The sequence below is a fragment of the Strix aluco genome, chromosome 21, assembly GCF_031877795.1.
Source record: "Strix aluco isolate bStrAlu1 chromosome 21, bStrAlu1.hap1, whole genome shotgun sequence".
Lineage (NCBI taxonomy): Eukaryota > Metazoa > Chordata > Aves > Strigiformes > Strigidae > Strix > Strix aluco.
Window position 1 is genome coordinate 1,089,585 of NC_133951.1, and position 19,280 is coordinate 1,108,864.

General features: G+C 48.9%; 1 protein-coding gene across 2 annotated transcripts in view; it reads right to left on the bottom strand.

Annotated features, from left to right (window-relative positions):
• SEPTIN9 (septin 9) overlaps positions 1-19,280 on the bottom strand; it is a 144,815-nt gene that overhangs the window by 104,524 nt on the left and 21,011 nt on the right. The window contains exon 2 of one of the 2 annotated variants that reach the window (XM_074846940.1): positions 14,194-14,250. In XM_074846940.1, coding sequence (XP_074703041.1) covers positions 14,194-14,250 — 57 coding nt within the window. Of the gene's footprint in view, positions 1-141; positions 754-14,193; positions 14,251-19,280 lie in introns of those variants that run through there. The other variant, XM_074846942.1, reaches the window with a different exon arrangement.

Here is a 19,280-nt window from a genome sequence, read left to right on the forward strand (position 1 = left end):
CATTGCAAAAAAAGAAATAAATAAAGGAATGGGCTGAAATCCACCCAGAGAGTGGCGGTTTCTCTTCTTAAAGCGCAGAAGCTGCTGGAAAGGTAGGAGGGCAGAGGCAGAATATAACATATTAAAAGATCAATAACCTACCTGAAATCCGGTCCCTCTCCATTACTACAGGATATATTTAGCATCCGCGTGTCACGGCCGTCCCTTTTTTCGGTGGCGTCCCCTTCTTTCCCCCACTCTCCCTCCCTCCTTGCCTTGCCTCCTCCTCCTCCTCTTCCAAAAAAAGCTCTTTGTCTGGTCTAATTTCTTCAATCTGTTGCAATCATGAATGCATCCAAATTACCACATTTCCATGTGCTGATCATATGTTTGTGCTCCAAACTGAAGTAGCTTTGTCTCTTTGAAATGAAAAGGAAGAGTAAGAGAGGAAGAGAAAGGAAGAAGAAAAAAGAAAAAAGGGGTGCATGACCCAAAAAATCCCGTAACTCCCTGAAATACTCCACCAGGCGCAGGAAAACTGGAAATCCCGAGTCCTCTGTAAAACAGTCTTAAAGCTACAGCATGTGAGTGTCCAGGGGAACGCTCCAGCCTCCACAGCTCCCTCTTAATATCCACCAGGAGATGCTTAAGGAACTTGGCTCCTTGCAATAACAGAGCGAAAAACTCATCCAGCTTCTCAAATCTCTCCTCGCTTCCCCAGTCTTATTTTCCTGCTATTTCCTCTATCCCCTCCTCCTTCTTTGGCTCTAGCATTTTAAAAGAGCGCAGATCCTGCGCGTTCCCCACCCTGCCAGGTCTGAAGTTTCGATTCATGCATAAACTATTCAGCTGATGAAGGCTGACTTCATTCCAAGCACAGCATCATGGGCTGCTGCTGCTGCTACCAGGCAGGACCCGAGCGCTGCACATGTTTACTCGCCCTGTGCAACCCGCCGGAGAGCTTCGCCGCCGGCCCTGGCACCGAGCCCCCACTTTGCCTTCCTTCCCACTGCAGAGCGGCAACAAGGGGAGGATTTCTGCAGCCAGCCCAAAAGCGATAGTGAAAGTCTCTACCCTGGGCAGAAGTTCTTGGTCTTCTCCTTGGTCCCACGGGGGAGCAGAGGTGGGATTTAAGAGCAGTTTTCCTGGCCCATGATGCCTGGGCAGAGCACAGGGGTGCAGAGGGAGCAGAGCAGCCCTGTGGAGCCCGTGACCAGATCCTCCTCCCCCAGCCAGGATGGAGGGATGGGTGGCTGCAGCGATGGGCTGGCCCACTCAGAAACTTCCACTTGGCCATCGGCCAGGGCAGGCAGCAAGGACGCGGCACAACCACCTCCGCTGAGATGGTGCCTGCGCTGCCTGCGGGCACAGCGCTGCCCAAACTGCCCCACATGACCCTCCCGTGTCATCCGCCACCAATTCCTATTGATAACGTGGAGCCTGAGTCACCCAGCCAGATGTGAAGGCACAGGCTCTGTCCCCAGAGTTGGCAAACCACCCAGACAGGCCCCACAGCCCGGAGGAAGGGTGGCAGATGCCAGCAGAGAAGGCCAGGTGTCCTGGCAGGACCCTTGTATGCTCAGCACCATACACACAACATTTTTCGCCCCCAAATGGTCACAGTTCACATGGAAAAATCACAAGGGCGATAGCTCTGACAGAGCCTGGCACCTTCCCCCCATAACACGAGCAGAAGGACAAATTGTTTCCTGGCTGGATGAACAAACTTCAGAGGAAAGACTCCAGGCGTTACACGCACCGCTGGGGCCTTTGGACAACCTGGACCTCCAGCTTTTCGAGACTGTGTGCTTCCCCACAGTGCAGCTGACGGAGTATCGCTGTCACCAAACCAGAGGGAGGAACACAGCCAACGCCAAGTGGTGGGGTCAGTCCAGCACCCCCAGACAGCACAACAGACAGCAGAATGCTGGTGGGAGGCAGCCCCAGGACGGGCCATTCCTTAGGGAAGTTTCTCTCTAATCCCCAGCAGGTTATTCCCTGGGCAGGGAGGTTTATATTCCTTCCTAAATTCCTGTTCATTCACTATTTGCTATTAAAGCTCTGCATGTTCCTGCTGCCAGTGCCTTAGAGAGGGGACAATAAGCAATGTTTTCCCATGAACAGTCTGAAACCATGTTTCCTGCCCAAGACCTCGAAGGTGCTGAACACAAAGCAAGGACACGGGGGAGCTGCACAGCCCCATGCAGCACGAAATCCACTCTGCCTCCACAGAGCAGCTTTTATTGCCAAGCTCCTTACACTGGAGAGGAAGGGAAAAGCTCAGGGGAAGTACCAAGAAAGGAAGAAGGTGAATGGAAAGGAAGAAGGGATGGGGGCAGCTCACATATTTCAGCCTGTAGACTTTAACCCATCAAGACCCAGGCGATTAGGAGGGACAAAGCAAAGACATCATTTCTCACAGGGCAGATCACCATGAGGCACTCAGGAAGTGAATCTAAATGATGATTAATGCAACTGAACTTTAAATTCTTAAAACCTCCAGGTAGATGCTCTCATTCAAACTTCCAAGTCCTCAAGCAAATTTTAGTGGATTCACTTTAAAGGTGCCATTGTGTGTCTCCATTTGAAGCAGTGCTCACCCTGCCGCAGGTAGCAGTGGCACTGGGGTGTCTGTGTTTGAGAGGGGGGGTGCTTGGCCATGCCATGCCCATGATGCCAGCACAGGGGTTTGCTCCTTTCAAAGGCAGGTTCCAGCAACCTGCATGTTACAGTGCTGGGGGTCCTCCACCCTCCTTGGTTTTTGAGACACTCGCTGCATGCCTGTTTAAATGGACATTTGCTTGTCTGTGCATTGTACAAGTCTATCTAGAGAAAGATAATATATATTGCATTTTCTAATGCTACTTCTGAAAGGGTTGGGTGGGAAGTCAAGCACATCCAGGGTTTGGGAAAGGGACAGAGAAGACTCTCCCCTGGCTGGGGCTCTCTTCTCAGGGTTCAAGGCCTCCCAAGGGCTGTCTTTTGGCAAAGCCATGAGGAGAGGGAAGAGGCAAGAGCAACTTTTTGGAAACTACCACCCTCTGCCATAAAGATAAACCCCATTTCCATTTGCAAACAAGAAGCTGAAACAAAGCAAGAGCCCTGCTGCGCCAGCACCCCATGCTTGCCGAGGCTGGCACAGGGGTGCACACGCTTTCCCTCGCCCCACCTCACAGGTTTAAACATTACCACGGGTGGCAGCCAGCAGGAAGCACTGCCAGGTGCAGAGAAAGCAAGGAAGGAAATCACAAGAGAGTAAACCAAACCCTGCTCCAGGCTCAGTTTGAATTTTCTCCCTCTCTCACCCTTCCTAGGCTAGCACAGCAATGCCCAAGTCCTTTGCTAAGCAGTAAAGTGCTTGTTGTGCACGAACTTGTAGATAAGCAGGGAAGGTGTTGTGAAGACAGCACAAGCTCACCCCCAACTGTGGACATGCCACAGAGCCCAGGATATCAGTGGGCAGCCAGGAGGGGATTTAAGACTATTGACACTGTCACCAACCACAGCAGCGGCCACCGTGGTACAGACACCTGCAAGTATTCAGGTAGATGCTATTTGCAATTCCTTGTCTTTATGTTTATGCTGCGATTATCTTCCTGTGGCATTTCATCCAACAGAAGAGTTACTTGCTTTTCTACCTAGTTCTCACTTGCAGTCCCACAGTCACAGACAGCCACTTCTACCAGGCTTTTAGCAAACCAGCCAGGTATCACCTTGCAACCCCAGCCCTGCTGCTGAGCGAGCTGGAAAGGATGAACACTGCAAGTCCGTGCAGGGATCAGAGGTTCAAACTGCGTTGACAAAGGTGCCGGGAAGCAGCCAGAGCAGCCAAAGACCTCCAGGGCCTGGAGAGGCAGGAAAAATGGGGATTCAACTAGTTCTTTCACAAGCTCAGCTATCTGCAGTGCTGGTGAGCTGGGAGGAGAGTACAGAGGGGGAGGACAACGCAGCAGAGCGGAGCATACCTAAATCAAATTCTGTTCAGTGAAGCATTTTCACATGAGGAAATACAGGTCCAAACTCCAACAGTGCAATCAAGTGTTACTCCATTATATTCCCTCTATGCCATTTACCCCCAGGCTGGACCCAGCCAGCAGATGACAGTATCTTGAGCCTCTGCTGACTGCTCCAAGAACCTTTCATTTACATTTATATGAGCTTTGAGGACAGGGTAGAAAGAAAATGCTGGCTAACATTCTCCTTTTCATTAAAAAAAAAACCAACCCATCAAATCAAGAAGATCCCCCTCTTTCCAAGGGAGGCACTTACCCTCTGAATGCTGCTGCCCTGCTGTTTGCCAGTTATTTTTAATTTGCCTCCCCCCTCCTCCACCCCCCTTCTCCCAGCTGGGCAGACATGGAGCTGCCCTGCCCTGGACCGCAGCTCTTAGCTGCTCCACATTTGCTGCCAAGCACTATTTTGACCCTCCCTGGTTATTTCTTATGAAAACCTCTATTTGTTCAACACAGAGGAACATAGATCCTCCCAAGTTATTACTTTTCCCAAGCCAAAGATCATGCCCAGGACAGAGTACATCACCACCCAGAAGCATGTATGACCGTTGCAGCAGGGGATTGCTAAAATAGCAGCAGAGCATCACCCCTCCTGCCCAAGCCCACGCAGCCCCTTGAGATGATGGCTACACAAGTCTCCCTGGGTTCGGCCCCATCCCGTGGAGGGATGTATCTTTAAGGAGAGCCCCTGTTAGAGCTCTCCTTCTTGCTGGCTCTCAACTTCTCTGCCTGAAAGCCTCAAACTGCCGGAAATCCCTTGCATATCCTCCCCGGGCTTTCTGCTCACGCTTTAACACTCATGTGCTGAAGTATTAATAGCAGCTGGCAGTGCAGAGTGAAAGGCGAGGCAGGAGGACTGGAGCTCACCCTCCCGGGAGAGCACAGAGAGTCTCAGATAAATATTAACTCTTCCACGATCCTCCCTTTATGTTTTCCTTCCCAGACTCTTCCCTACCATCGGCCTTGCCCTCTCAATGCTCTATCTTCCACAACTCACTGCCTGAATCCCCAAAACGTGTGTGTGGGGGTGTTACTCCATACCTGAAGGTCTGTGGTCATAGCCCACCAAGCAGTTGCTGCAGGAAGGCAGGGTTCCCAATAGTGTTGCTGTATTTGCTCTTCTTTTGAACACTACCCATTTGCTCTACAGCCTTCTGCTTCCTGGGTAGGTCACTGCAACAGCTCCTCCCTGGCAGAAAGAGCTATCAAGGAGCAAAGTCTTCAAGAGAGTTACCACTTGGGTCTTGCAAGAAGGCAGAGTAAAGGAGGAAAGATTGCACCAAGCCCTGCAAACACCTTTGGGTTCTTTTTTCTGGGTTTATTTAATAAGGTAGGACACAGGTTGCATTACACACTGCTCCCCTCCACCATCCTCAGAACAGCGTGCCCCAAGGAGTCCCAGAGCTACCCCAGCCACAGCACAGTGAGCCCAGCTCCCTGCACATCACTGGCACAACAGCAGCAACCGGCTTGGTTGAAAAGCTGCACAAATTCTAGGCACTTTACACACAGGCAGGACAGGCTTCTGGGAAGCAACACTCTGCTCCTGGGTGTTGAAGCAGCCCCTCTGGCATGGAGGGGAGACCTCAGCTGAGGACAGACCTGCTGAGATATTTGTTTCACCTTCTTTAGGTGAATCTCTAAACACAGGGATTTTCAAAATATTTCTATTGGGGCAGCTACGGGCAAGGGGCTCTGTCTGCATGGATTTCACTGTGTTACTGTACTGCAACACAACAGAGAGATGCTGCTTTGGTGTGGTGCAGCAAGAGGACACCCCCGTTGGCTTACCTTGTCTTAAGTCCCCATTGCTGAAGAAGGGCCTATCCACTGAAGGGGAGAAAATGCTCCAGAATTGGGCAGCAGACACTATTTTCATTCAGCAACAGAATTATCCAGGCCTGGACACTTCACTGAGCACCATAACATGCTTTTGACCAGAAATTAAACTACAAAAAACTGAAACCAAGTCAGTCAGTCAGGAAAGCCTCTTGCTACTAGTTCTTTTCTTGGACCTCACTCATTGCTTTCACAGCCACCAAAATTTCAGCAGAGAGACTTTACGCCTTGCAGGGCAGCCCTGAACATCTACAGCGCTTTATCCACTAACCCAACTGCAGAGTTGCCTTACAAACAAGTCATCTCTCTGCAACAGAGGGCATGAAAGGCTGTGCTCCTGTCTCTTTTGCAGTCCTAGACACAAGATAAATATAGCAAGGAGTAAATCGGTGCTCTCTGCCTAAGGTACAATTAGGGGTTTTGGTAAACGCTAGCCACCGCCGGATGCGCCGGCCTTGGAGGCTCTGAGGATGCCTGTGGTGGGCAGCCAGGGCTCGGGAATTTGTCTCTACCCACGTGATGAGGGACACCAGACTTTGAGGGGAAGAGGGAAAGTTAGGCAGCCACGAGCTGGTCTGCCAACAAGCCCAAGAGCAATTTGCAAACTGACATTTCAGCAACAAAAAGACAAAAAAAAAATAAACACCACAGAGAGATGCATGTATTCAACCGAGAGAAATGTGACCACACACAGCTGCTTAGGTGACCAGCACTGCATGAGCTAGCACATACAGACCAGGTCCAGACCCACCAGCCCTCCTTCCTCCTCTGGTTCATTTTTCCCCTGTTTCTAAGGGAAAGGGCATCAGACACTGCACCCCACACACACACTTCCATAGCTACCCCACTCCTCCAGTGCCTGTTGACACTTTGGCTGGAAGTGTGTCCCTCCACTCCCCAGCCCCAGGAGGGCTCCTCCCTGCCTGCTCCACCAGCTCCTGCACAGGCACCTTGGGTCAGCCACGTCCCAGCGTGGCCATGCCCCTCACAGGACATGGGCTGGGGCTGACAGAGGTGATAACAAACATATTTCTCTCTCCCTAGACACTGTGCTCTCCTCTAGAGCTCTGGGTTTTTTTTGACTCCATCCTTCACAATGCAATGAGACAAATGAGAGAAAATCATGTGCCACTGTCACTCCCCTCCCCTGCTCTCCCACCCCCTCTCTGCTGCAGCTGATGTGTGGTTCTTGTGAAGGGGCATTAGAAGCTTACTCCAGAGAGGCCTGGTCCCGAGGCAACAAATAACCTCGTTCAGTGACTACTGCTCCTGGCACTCTGCACTTCTACATCCCCTTTCCTTGGGAGAACCCTGTGGACCTTGTCAGGACTCATCAACAAACCCCTCTCAGATTCCAGTGAGGAATATCATGATCTTAAAACAGTCAGCAGCTAAAGCCTCCAAACATTACAGAGCATTATATCACCGGTCATTCCTGAACTACTGATTTATATTTCATTGTCTCTGGTTTCCTCACACCAGAGCCCATAGTGTCAGGTGCTGTATGAAGAAAGCATCAAGAGATCTACCTACTCACCTGCACTGTCCGGTAGCCTTTTGGGACTAAAAGAGACTATACATAAGACTGGAGATGAATCACAGGTTTTGTAAAGGAACAGGACAACAAACCAGTGCTCAGAGCATCCCTTCAATAGCAAACAGGCCCAGGGCACCCATCACTATCCCTTAATTCCGTAGCTGTGCACACAAGCGCCTACGCTCCTTCACTCACTGTAAGTAATGCACATCTCTGCTTGAAGCACGTGGGAGCCCCACAGGACTCTCCCAGGCAGAGTGGAGTCCACGTGTCTGTGTTATGCAAGCACAGTCCTCGTGTGTCCATGCAGGAAACCAAGCACCTGAATCGAGAGCAGCCTTTTTGCTTTAACTTCTTGTTGCCTGCAACTGGGATTTCCTCCAGAGGAACTGTGGAGCCGTGCTGCTGCAGAAGGGGCTCTCCAGGCTGGCTGGTGACCAAGCTTCACCCTTTGCTGCTTCACCCTCATGATGAGAAAGACCAAGAGGACACATGTCAAATGAGGGCTTGTCACTAGGGAGCCCGAGGGGAGCAAGAGGTGCATGTGCGTGGGGACGCTCTTTGGCACGGAGATCCGTGCAGCTGGGGTGACCAGTGTGGTGCTAAAAACAAAGGGGAATAGAGGCTGCCCAAAGAAATTCATATGACCTCATCTAGGGACACATCCAAAGCAATGAGGCTGCAACCACAATTCTCTGGTTAACCCCTCTGCTGCTCTGACAAGGTGAAAGGCACAGTCTATGTTAAAAAGATTATACTGCAAAGAGATGTGCATCCCCATGGCTTCCAGCTGGACCAGAAGTGCCACACTCACAGCCTGGATCCCAGTATGGCAATGGGAAACTAAAAAGGATGGAATAAGTGTCAGGATAATCTGGACTGAGGTTTACAGGAGGGGCTCCCAAACTCAGTTTGCCCAGATACCACGATTACATGTAGAGGGCTACGCTGTGTAGTGGGGGTACCCATGTCTGAGCTGCAGATGTGTGACAGCTCTGGCAGCATTTCCCTGGGGGGGAAAAAAACAAAAACAACAAACAAAACTCAAAAACCTAATGGTTTTTATAGCACTCTGAATTAGCTTACATAACAGTAATCATGTACACTCGACTAGGGAGCCCCTGGCTTTTGACATTTCTTTTATGTCCGCTATTGTGGTTAACCTGCAACCTCACATCAACCAATTTCTAAAGGTGTTCTCTTACAGACTCCAGGTGTAAAGAGGAATGATGATCCTCAGGGTGAGGTGCTAAATCAAGAGATGGAAACAGCAAGATCTATTGCCATATCAACTCTTAACACACTGCATGAATTTGGAGCATCCCAAATTAGCGAATTCTGCTGAAATCCTGTGGATCCTGTTGAAGTGATGATGCCAATTTAAGCTATGCCCACAGCTATATATGTTTAGCTCTTTCACCCACCCAGCCACACATCTTTTCATTTCAGTGCCCATGGGGAAGGATCCCCAGACTCACAGGCAATGCCAAAGGCACAGCTTTCAGCTTCTCTGCTGCTCTATTTCCCCCAATTATGAAATGGGAACATCAATATAACTATTAAAGGAAAAATGCAAGGCTTAACCGGGGAAAAGTAAAATAAGACAAGAACTATCTGGGCAAGACAAGTAAGACAAGAACTCTCTTGTTGAAATTTTCATTTAAGACTATATTCTCTCCACTTTTATTAATGCCAGCTACCAGCTCCTGCAGAGACCTCCTGGGCACCCTGGGCAGCGTGGCAGTGCAGTGCCATCATGATCAACGGGATCTGTCATGGTGTAACCCCAGCCAGCAGCTCAGCCCCACACAGCCGTTTGCTCACTCCCCCCAGGTGGGATGGGGGAGAGAATCGGAAAAGTAAAGGTGAGAAAACACATGGGTTGAGGTAAAGACAGTTTAACAGGTAAAGCAAAAGCCGCGCACACAAGCAAAGCAAAACAAGGGATTCACTCCCCACTTCCCATGGTCAGGCAGGTGCTCAGCCATCGCCAGGACAGCCGGGCTCCATCACACGTAACGCTGACTTGGGAAGACAAACACCGTCACTCCGAACATCCCCCCCTTCCCTCTTCTTCCCCCAGGTTTATCTGCTGAGCATGACACCGTATGGTGTGGGATATCCCTGGGGTCAGCTGGGGTCAGCCGTCACGGCTGTGTCCCCTCCCAGCAACTTGTGCCCCCCCAGCTGGTGGGGTGGGGTGAGAGGCAGACAAGGCCTTGGCTCTGTGTAAGCCCTGCTCAGCAGTAACGAAAACATCCCTGGGTTATCAACACTCTTTTCAGCACAAATCCAAAACACAGCCCCTCACTAGCTGCTATGAAAAAACTAGCTACTATGAAGAAACTCTATCCAGCCAAAACCAGCACAGGGTCCTCGAGCTTATGCCCCAAGCAAAAGCTCCCAGGCTCACACCATGCCCAGCACCTCTGAGCCATCTCACTTGTCCTACTTGTCCACCCGCTGTGGCTTCTGGCCGCTCTGTCTACCACCATCAAACCTAAAGGGTGGACAAGGTGCTGAAGCTGGCGCAAACACCAAACAGCCTGGCATGGGACTCACTCTGCTTTATACCCAAGAGACAAACTGCCCCAATGAAGGTTTCATGACATCAGTGAGTGCCCCTTTCTAATGCAACCCAGATAGCTGGCCTTGAGCTTCATGCCTCTCTAAATTATGCCCTGTGCTTCCAAAAAGCACCGAGACAAGTTGTGGTTGATCCTCAGCCAACTGCTGATGATGCAGAAGTGGGGCTGCTAGCGCCCTGTCTTTTTTGGATGGAAAAGCTGTGCCTGCCCTGGACTTGCAGCTGGCCCTGGCAGCCTGCCGCTGCTCCGTTCAGGCCAGCTCCAGGCAGCCTTGCAGCCAGACAAAGGCTGAAACAGGAAAGATGAGGCACCTGCTCCCCTCCCACCCCTTTGGGACCTCTCACCAACAAAGCACCTGACCCACAAATAGCACTGGTCTAGGAGCAGTTCTGCTGCAACACAACTGGAAGGCATCCTCCTCCCTGTGGTCACCTACACAGAAAAAACATGCTGGTTTAGCTAAATCGGTAAACTCTATCTTTTTCTGGACCCTCCTGCATTACCCCCGCCAGGGAAGTTCCTTCCTCTTAGCAAAATCTGAACTGTAGGCTGGAAACAAATCAAAGGACAAAGCACAGCTGGCTGCCCAAGAGGAATACGATGCCGATTTCTTCCACTCCAATTGCTCTGGGGCTGGTTTCTGGCCAGCTGGGGAACACATCGCTGCTCTGGATGGCAAATGTCAGCAAATATTTCTCACTTTCAAATTTATCAGATATAGTTGTAGGAAAACAAAGTGGGAGTAACTTCCCTGACACACCGTTCTTAACTCTGCAAAAATACTGCCCTAAGCTACCCACATCAGGTGACGGTGGCGTTTTAGAGGCTGCGATTCTGAACTCTGATGGAGCCTTTTATAAAGGGCTTCTTCCCACTCCTCTCCTCTTTCTCTGCCTGTGTCTAATTGCATGTTGAACAGAGCCTCCAAACCACTCACAGAACTCAACCCTACAGGCATGGTCCCACATACTAATCAAGGGGGGACAGTGTCAAGACCCAGATATCTTCCTTGTCCTTCCAGTCCTTGAGCTGAGGTCCTTCCAGCTCCCGTTATCAGGCTGCACCCCAGGATGGTGCTTCCATCCGTGGTGAGCCACAGCCCGAGCCAGCCCATCCTGAGATGCAGGGGGTGAGGACTGACACGACTAGCAATGCTGTGGAAAAGAGGGACCAAGTGGTGAGCTCAGCTCCACGTGTCTTCCACTGAATGGGCCCTGGCTAGGTTTAGCTCAGCACCTCCAGGGTGCTGGACATCAGCAGTTTTTTCTACACCAATAACTGTGACATCTCTTCATATAGCCAGAGCCCTGGTAACAACTGTGTGACAACTGAACACCGTCTTAACCCAGCATCTCCCTCTTCCCAGGGCATTCCTCAGGTATGCATGATACGAACTCCACTTTTGCAGCCAAAGAAAAACAGACTGAGACACAGCATAGGATTCACATATCCCTAAATGTAACTACCTAAAGAAATTACGGTCCCCTATAATCCTACGGGGATATGGGTTCCTCCAAAAATCTTGTTCTTCCCATTCTAAAGTAAGTGTTCTCAGACACTTTCTGATAGTCTTCAGCTCTCAACATTGACCAGCTTAGACAAGTCCCACCTCACTGTCTTAACTGGGACTGTGCAGCAGGCCTGTACAAAACAAAAACCGCATCTCCAAAGCCCTGGAATTGCTGCTCACTAAGCAGTGCTGAATGTCAGTGCCATACAACCACTTTCAAAGGGACAATAAAAATCAAGAGGAGTCACAGAATAAGGTTTCCAAGAGAGGTCAACATCAGATCCCCAGGTTCCTACCATCACTGCATGCCCCAAGGCAATACGGGGCGTGTGGATGACTGTGTAGCTGTCTAGATCCCAAGAGCTGGTGGCTATGGAAATGCATGTCACTTCTTTCTTTGGGGTGGAAAAGAGCCCCAACGCAACCCCCTTCTGCAGTGCTTCACTTGCAACCACTGCTCAGTCATCCCAACCCCAATTTATCTTTTACAGGAATAAAAGCTTCTGGGTGCAAGGCCAGATGTGCAGAGAGGAAAATTTGGACCCAAAACAAGGGGAAATTGAGCTGCAGTTATACGGAGTCATAAATATTTACTGCAATGTAAACTGAAGCACTCAGCTGCTCATTTGATTTTAACTTGAAAAAAAAATATTAAAATTTAAAAGGTCTCTCACCAAAAAAGTGGAAAAGTATATAATTAGAGTCTAAAGAAAACAAGCTTGAACAAATGCGCTGTGTCTTTCAATTTAGATTCTCTACACTCCAGTTACCTTTGGAGCTGTACCAATTCCCCTTTCTGTCCTTGAACATACATATACGAAAACATGCGGTGCCAGGGCTGAGACTGCAACTTTGTTTTTGCACATGCAGAAGATAAACATGCACTTCAGTTCAAAACTACCAGCTCCTGTGCTGGTGGCCGAGTTTTGTAGCATCAGCTTTAAAATGCAGCTCGGTTCTTCTGGACTGAACCAGCTCTGACGGGAAGCTTTAGCACACAGACCAATACCACGACCTCACGCTAAATTATCACTCAATGCATTTTTCCTGCCATTTGACATTAGTTTGGGGTGCAGTGGCCAAGTCTGACCATATTTACATTCTCTCACTGATACATCACAACATTAGGGTTGGAGATGGTGACAGCGCATGGCTGTGAAGCTCCAGATGCAAAGCAGCAAGTGTCCCAGCAGCAGGACAGCGTCACGGTGTGCCGTGTCACCCTTGTCTAAGCCATAACATGAATTCCTGTCCCTGTGCTTATCCCTAGCGTTTGATGGGGGCCAGGCAGGCAGTGTCACAGCTCCCAGGGCGGTTAAGCACACGCTTACTGGACGTCTGTGACTAAACCTCATTCCAGATGTGCTGATGCCTTGATACAGCAAAGCGCTGAAGTCACTGCTCCAGGAAGGCATCCTGAGGGTGGCTTTCCCTTCCCACCCACACAGAGGGAAAAGCTGAAAACAACTGTTTTGATAAGTACATCTGGGAGCTGAGACAGGATATGGGGGCTGAGAAGATGAATTGAAATAGCAAATTGAGCCCGGAGGGAGCAACTGTGAGTGACAGAGAATCCAAGGGGATGGGAGCGGATGGAAGCCCTGAACCAACCGTGTCCCAATCAGGGTGTTGAGGACACGAGTGGGGTTCTTGGGGGGACAGGCTGATTGCAGCAAGCAGCAGAGACAACTGTCAGCATCCCAGAGAAAATCAGGGGGCAATGCCAAGGGGAGGTCACATATCTCAGAAGGCAATGTGAAGGAAGGCTTCAACTGCAGCAGAGCACCTGCTAAGAAAGATGAATGTCTGTGATATACAAGGGACCCCGATTCTGGAGACAGACGCTTCCCACAGGCGTTTGAACTGTGGAGCAGCAACAGGTCCATCGGAGCGGCTAGCACAGCCAGCAAAGGGGCCATTAAAAGGAAAAGCCCAGAAACGGGTTGTCTCAGCTTCCTTTTGAGTATTTCAGAGGAGAACAGTGAAATTTTCTATTCGCAAGGGATAATTTGGGACAGGTCAATGCAGGTGAGCACCAGGGATGTGTCTCTGTCCCTAGGCAATCCCAACCTGTGGCACACACATGCAAGCGAAGCACGTGGACTCGGGTCCTCACAAGCACCAAGACTTCTGCTGCTGCTTTCCTGAGGCTGGAAAACACCTTTTTCCAAGAAAGAAACCCTCCCACATACTTCCTTATGAATCAGAAACAGTTTCAGAAACATTAAGCTGCAATTAGGAGTGTAAATTTAGTCACAAGCACATATAATCCATAAATCTCCACATCCAATAAAAAATAATAGCTAAGGAGAGTATGAAAGAGCTGCTAATTACTAGAGCTGTATTTCAACCTCAGGCCATTCTTACTTTCTGTTGCCCTGTGTTAGACCCCTTGAATTGAGATGGGGCTCTCTAATTATTCTCTCTGGATCCATTATTCAGTAAGTAATGAATCTTTTATTTTATACTGCTCTCTCTTTTCATATTTTGGGTTTTTAAAAAATATCTATACACACTGCTCTTTTTTTATATATACTGCTCACTCTCTATAACGTAGAGAGCTCTGCATTTATTAGCAGCCAGCTTTGCCTTTCAAACCATGGCCAGCGGACAGGAGGCAGGCGATGTGATTTCTGAGAGTTACCTCTTGCATTCTGTCAATTTTACTTTTTTTTTTTTTTTTTTTTGGATGAGGAAGTTTCAAAGAGAGAAATTCATGCAACTTACTTGGACTCGTCTGGTCACTGAGTCTCCGAAGTCTCCCGCTGGAGGTCCGGCTGATTCCTAAAGCAAGAAGAAGGACTGAATGGGCCAAAGGAGTTCATGTGAATACAGTACGTGGAGCAATCTCCCTGCTATGACTCTACTTCTGGTGAGGCACATTTTCTGTTGGCAATCTACTATGCACAATCATCTCTGCGATCAAAGGATGACCGAATCACGTGAGGAGAGACCTCCACCTTTCCCTGAAGATGTCAAACGTTATTATTCAAACATATCAAACCCACAAATGTATTTAGGGTTTCCAGAAACACCAGAGAGAACTTCTGAAACCATTAAGTGGGACCTCTCAGTCCAGGATATTTTATCCTAGAGACAAGTGCAGCACTTCCAGAGACAGGTTTCCTTGCTGAGAGAGGAAAGCACAGGAATTTAAGGACCAGCATATGTCCTGCACTGGCAGAGCTCTCAGCAAACAGGCTCCTGCAAAGAGACCACTTCCCAGAGGTGCCTGGCCTCTCCAGCCAGCTCGGCTGCAAGGACAGCAGCGGCTCCTGTGTTCAACATGGCAGGAAAGCAAGGGGTGACTACTTTCTGGCTAGATTGCACCCAGCATCCTGTATGAGAACCCTGTTGTGGAGTTAGACCAGCTGAAACATGGGATGCATTGCATATTCCAGGCAGATGCTAAACCAGAAGACAGCGATCCAGATTGTGCTCCATCTTTTTTAATGAAAAAGTATTCATCATACTCTTTGGGGTAGCACGTGGTTAATGTAGCACATGCACTGTGCTGGAGAAAGACAGGACATCTTAACCTACCCTGCGTCATACATTACTTTGAAAGATAAAACCCAGACACACCTGTTTCCTCCATTCCCATGCCCACTGCAGAAAGTAATCAGGAACTCTCAGACACCTGCCTGCCTCCCGAACTCCAGGCAAGCCAGCAGGACCTGCTGGCTACAGCAGCATTTCTAATCCATCAGCAACTCATTTAATTTCTCCGCCATCCCAGCTGCCTATTTGTAAAGTGGTGATTGCCACAACACTTGTTTCCCAGGTATGCCAAAAACTCAGCAAAAGCCAGAATTCACCTTAACAAGCCTTTGGTTAAAACCTAGCCATATGCAGAAACCATAAGTTGATTAGTGCCTCAGTTTCTCTTTCCTTAGCAGACACAATAAATGCAGCAAACCACCTCACGTGGGATGCTATTCTCTGAAACTGCCCCAAACACTGGCATGTCCTGACATGAGGATTCCCAGAAGGTCTGGCAGCTCCTCAGTCTCTGGTGGGTCCTGCTGGATGAACAACAGCTCTAGGGTGGTGTCCATCATCTCAGACACCAGATGCTGGAGCTGTCGAGCTTTCGAACAGAGACATGGAGGCTCCTCAGGTCAATACACACCCCATCTGAGCACACCTATATTTTGAATCAGGATTTCTACCCTGCAAACAGGTAAGAAACTCCCAGATTTTTAGGGTGATGTTGTTCAGTTGTATTATTTAAACTATCTTCTCACCATCTACCAGATCTGTTGGACAATAAGCAAAGGGATTAAATCAGCACCAATTTAAGATGCAGAACACCCCTAAACTGTGAAACCATGATTTGTAACATAGCCACAAGCTTACAAACCTTGTCAGCTGGAAGAGTGCATCATACAAAAAAAAAAAAAAAAAAAAAGAAAGAGAAAATATATAAAAGGCAGGAAAACTTTCATACCAATGAGCCCTGGGATGAAAGGAGGGAAGGGAAAAGAGCTGCCTGGCAACTCAACATGGAAAAAGTGTCTCATGCTCAGAACCCTCTGCTTATATATATATACACACACACATATGTCTGTGCATTTTCTCTCTCCCTTTCCTCTTCTAATATAAAAAGTCTCTGTGCCTACAACGTCACCTGGCTGAACCACAGGGCCGATCCCAGGGAAATGGTGGTGCTGCCCGGCCGCGGCGGCACAGGGAGAACGCCCAGCCAGCACCACCCGGAGCCAGCCCCCGCCTCAGCTCTGCCCCCCAAAGAGCACCACCAGACAAAGGGCCAAAAATAGGGCCGGGACTGTCCACCTGCAGGCAAGAACACCCAGTCTGTCTTCAAGAGCTTCATCTGCATTGCAACGGGGCAGACTGCTGCTACACACGTCACTCAGCATGCAGTTTCCATTACTGACAGTGAGAGAAGGGCTGAAGTTTCTATGAGCTTGGGCACTATAACCAGCATTATAAATTTTAAACATACTATTTTTTCTATTAAACCCAGTCCCTGTTTTGGTGTTTTTTGTTTTTTGTTTTTTTAACTATTTTCTCCCCTCTAAGTGTCTACTGCTTCTCTGGACACTAGCAAGAATGAAAACACGTATTTCCTCTGCTCACCAGAGTTTTAAATAGCACTTCTTCAGACAAGCTGCAAGAGCACTCGAGTGCTGGCTCAGCTCCTTGCAGAGAACGAACACCTCTGCTTTGTCTGCGTGCGGGCAAGGTGCGGTGTTGAAATCTGGCTTTTATAATTGCTCAAAAATGAGAGAAAAAGTCCCTTATGGGTGGCATGCTGAAGAAGCAGATATGCAGCCATGCTGAGCTAGTTAAATACATCCTTTTATGTTCAAAGACTTCATTCAGTCTGCGGCAAAGCAGGACGGAAGCAGAGCGAGGAGCTTACAAGCTTGGACAGGATCACACATAGGAAATAGGCTTTATTCCCTTTAGCAACGACTCCAGTGGAAAAACACACATAGGACTTGGAGCATCCAATGCAGCACAGCCATCAGAGCATCTATACCCCGGCTGAGCCTGTACCTTTTATGCAAACATTTCTGAGAATTTGCTTATCTGCCCTGTCTCACAGGTTTTCTCTGGGGATCTCTAATTACTGTTCACACCCTTTTAAAATAGGTAAACCCAGAGGTGGACAAGCTGAATTGATCTGCTCTGTATTGGAGACAGCATTAGAAGGAAGTTCTTCTGACAGCTGTTGCTTCAATCCCTGTTAACAACATTAATAATATATAGTAATGCTGTTAATCCCCTTTCAACAAAAGGGAAAATAAGGCACAAACAAGAAATTCATAGAGGCTGTCCCATGCCTTAACAGCAAATCTGGAAAGAGGAAGGAGCACTGTGGAGTTCAAGCCAAGCCTGCTATCTGTGATGTCCCACCGCCCCTCCACTGAGGGAGGATCCAGACACAATCCTGGAAAGCAGATAAACAGCAGGGAAAGCTGGCAGCCTGGCAAGACAAGAGGAGAAGATCTGTCAAAAACAAAACAAAAAAAAAAAAAAAAGAGAAAGCAACAGCTAAAAATATGCTGCTCTGAACACACTGCCAGGAAGCCGGCAGTGTGGGCAGGACCGGAGAGCATCGGCGTGCCGAGCGTGTTCTGGGGTTACCTCTATTTATAGTGTGGAAGCAGCAGGCTGAGCCCCGAGTTTGGGCCGTGGGGCTGTGAAATGAAAATCAAAGGTTTCCACCCCAGACACAGTGTCTATGAGTCTTCCCTCTTAACGGAGTTCAAATGCCCTCAAGCCATGCTATAAATTCATTGTAGCGCACTGGACTAAGAAACATAATGAAATATGCTTTATTTAGCTGAAATTAGGAATGCTTCCCCACATCCCTGGCAGAATGACTTCAAAATGGAAGAGTCCAACAGTTAAAATCAGTCAATCCAAGAACAGTTCATTCAACCCAGCGGATATGCCGCAGCAGGACAAAGTTATAACATTTGCAGAGCTTAACCTCACCTTGGCTCACTGACTGAGCAATATTTTTTCACTTTTTATAATCAACGACTAATTCCCTCCAGATCCACAGGCTGGAACCACATGGCACAGCAGAAAGGCAGCAGCACCGAAGGACACGGGGCTTCACTGGGGTCTCCTTCACAACTGCTGAAGCCAAGAATCACTCCAACTGGGTTGTGTCAGCACAAGCGATATCCCAGCCAGGCTCACGTTTAAATCACTCCCTCCAGAAACTATTGGACCAAATGTTCTACTATTTTATCCTTCTTGCAGCTGCTGATATAACACACCATAGATGTAAAGCATTCCAGTATTGAAACGGAAGCATCTTATAGATACTTGCCCTGATGCAGACATGGTGCAGGGCAGCACCAAGACTGAATCCAGCCTGTCTGGAGAAACTGTCCTTGCTACAGTGGGACTTTTCTAGCTGACTCTGCTGAACCTGGACCTCGAGGTAACAAGGGAACAGCCAGAGATGTTCACCTCCAATACGGTCAACATGTACATTCTCCAAAACACGTCAGAGTTTTTGCATGATACACCCCAAACTTTATATGGATGTATGTAATAGTAATAAGACAGGCCACTTGAGATTTATTTTCCCCTCACGGTAAGTGTTCCACACCACTGCACTCATACGATGTAAAAATCAAAAGAAAAAATGACCGATTTCCATTTTCAATAGAAACCACAGAGTGAAGACAAACAATGGAGGATGTAACCCAGGAACTTGCTCTCTCTACACAGTCCAGTAAAAACAAAAAACAAACAAACAAAAGAACCCAAACCAAACAAAGGTCGTGTAGGAAAGGGATGGGCCAAAACTAGCAGGAGACATCCCACACTGTGCTGCAGTCAGCAAAGCGGCACCAGCTGATCTGAGCAGCCAGCATGACCCTTGCTTCTGTTAAATCTATTTACCAGTGGGCCTGAGATCAGATAATTCAGCTTCCTTCTTCACCCAGCACAAATGCAGCAGGGTGTCCAGACAGCACTGGAGATGTCTCCATCCAAGACCAGACCAAGACCAGATTCCTCCTATGGACACTTCCATACTCCCGGCTCCCCAGAGCTCTCTCCTGGGGTGTACAGGTCTGGGCCAAGTCAGGGATCCATCCCAGGGACCCATCCCTAGACTTCACCAACTTTGGCAGTGGGGTGGTGGGAGACCCCTCAGCAGAACAACACTTCGGAGGTGTCTACAGCACCTACACAACACCAGCAGTTTTTAAAAGGCCGACATTTAGAGTTGGCTCCCTCCAGGGCAGGATCTGCACCAGCCGGTGCACTGCAGAGGTGCCCAGCCCCACCTCCTCTAATCCATCCTGCCCTTTGTTGTC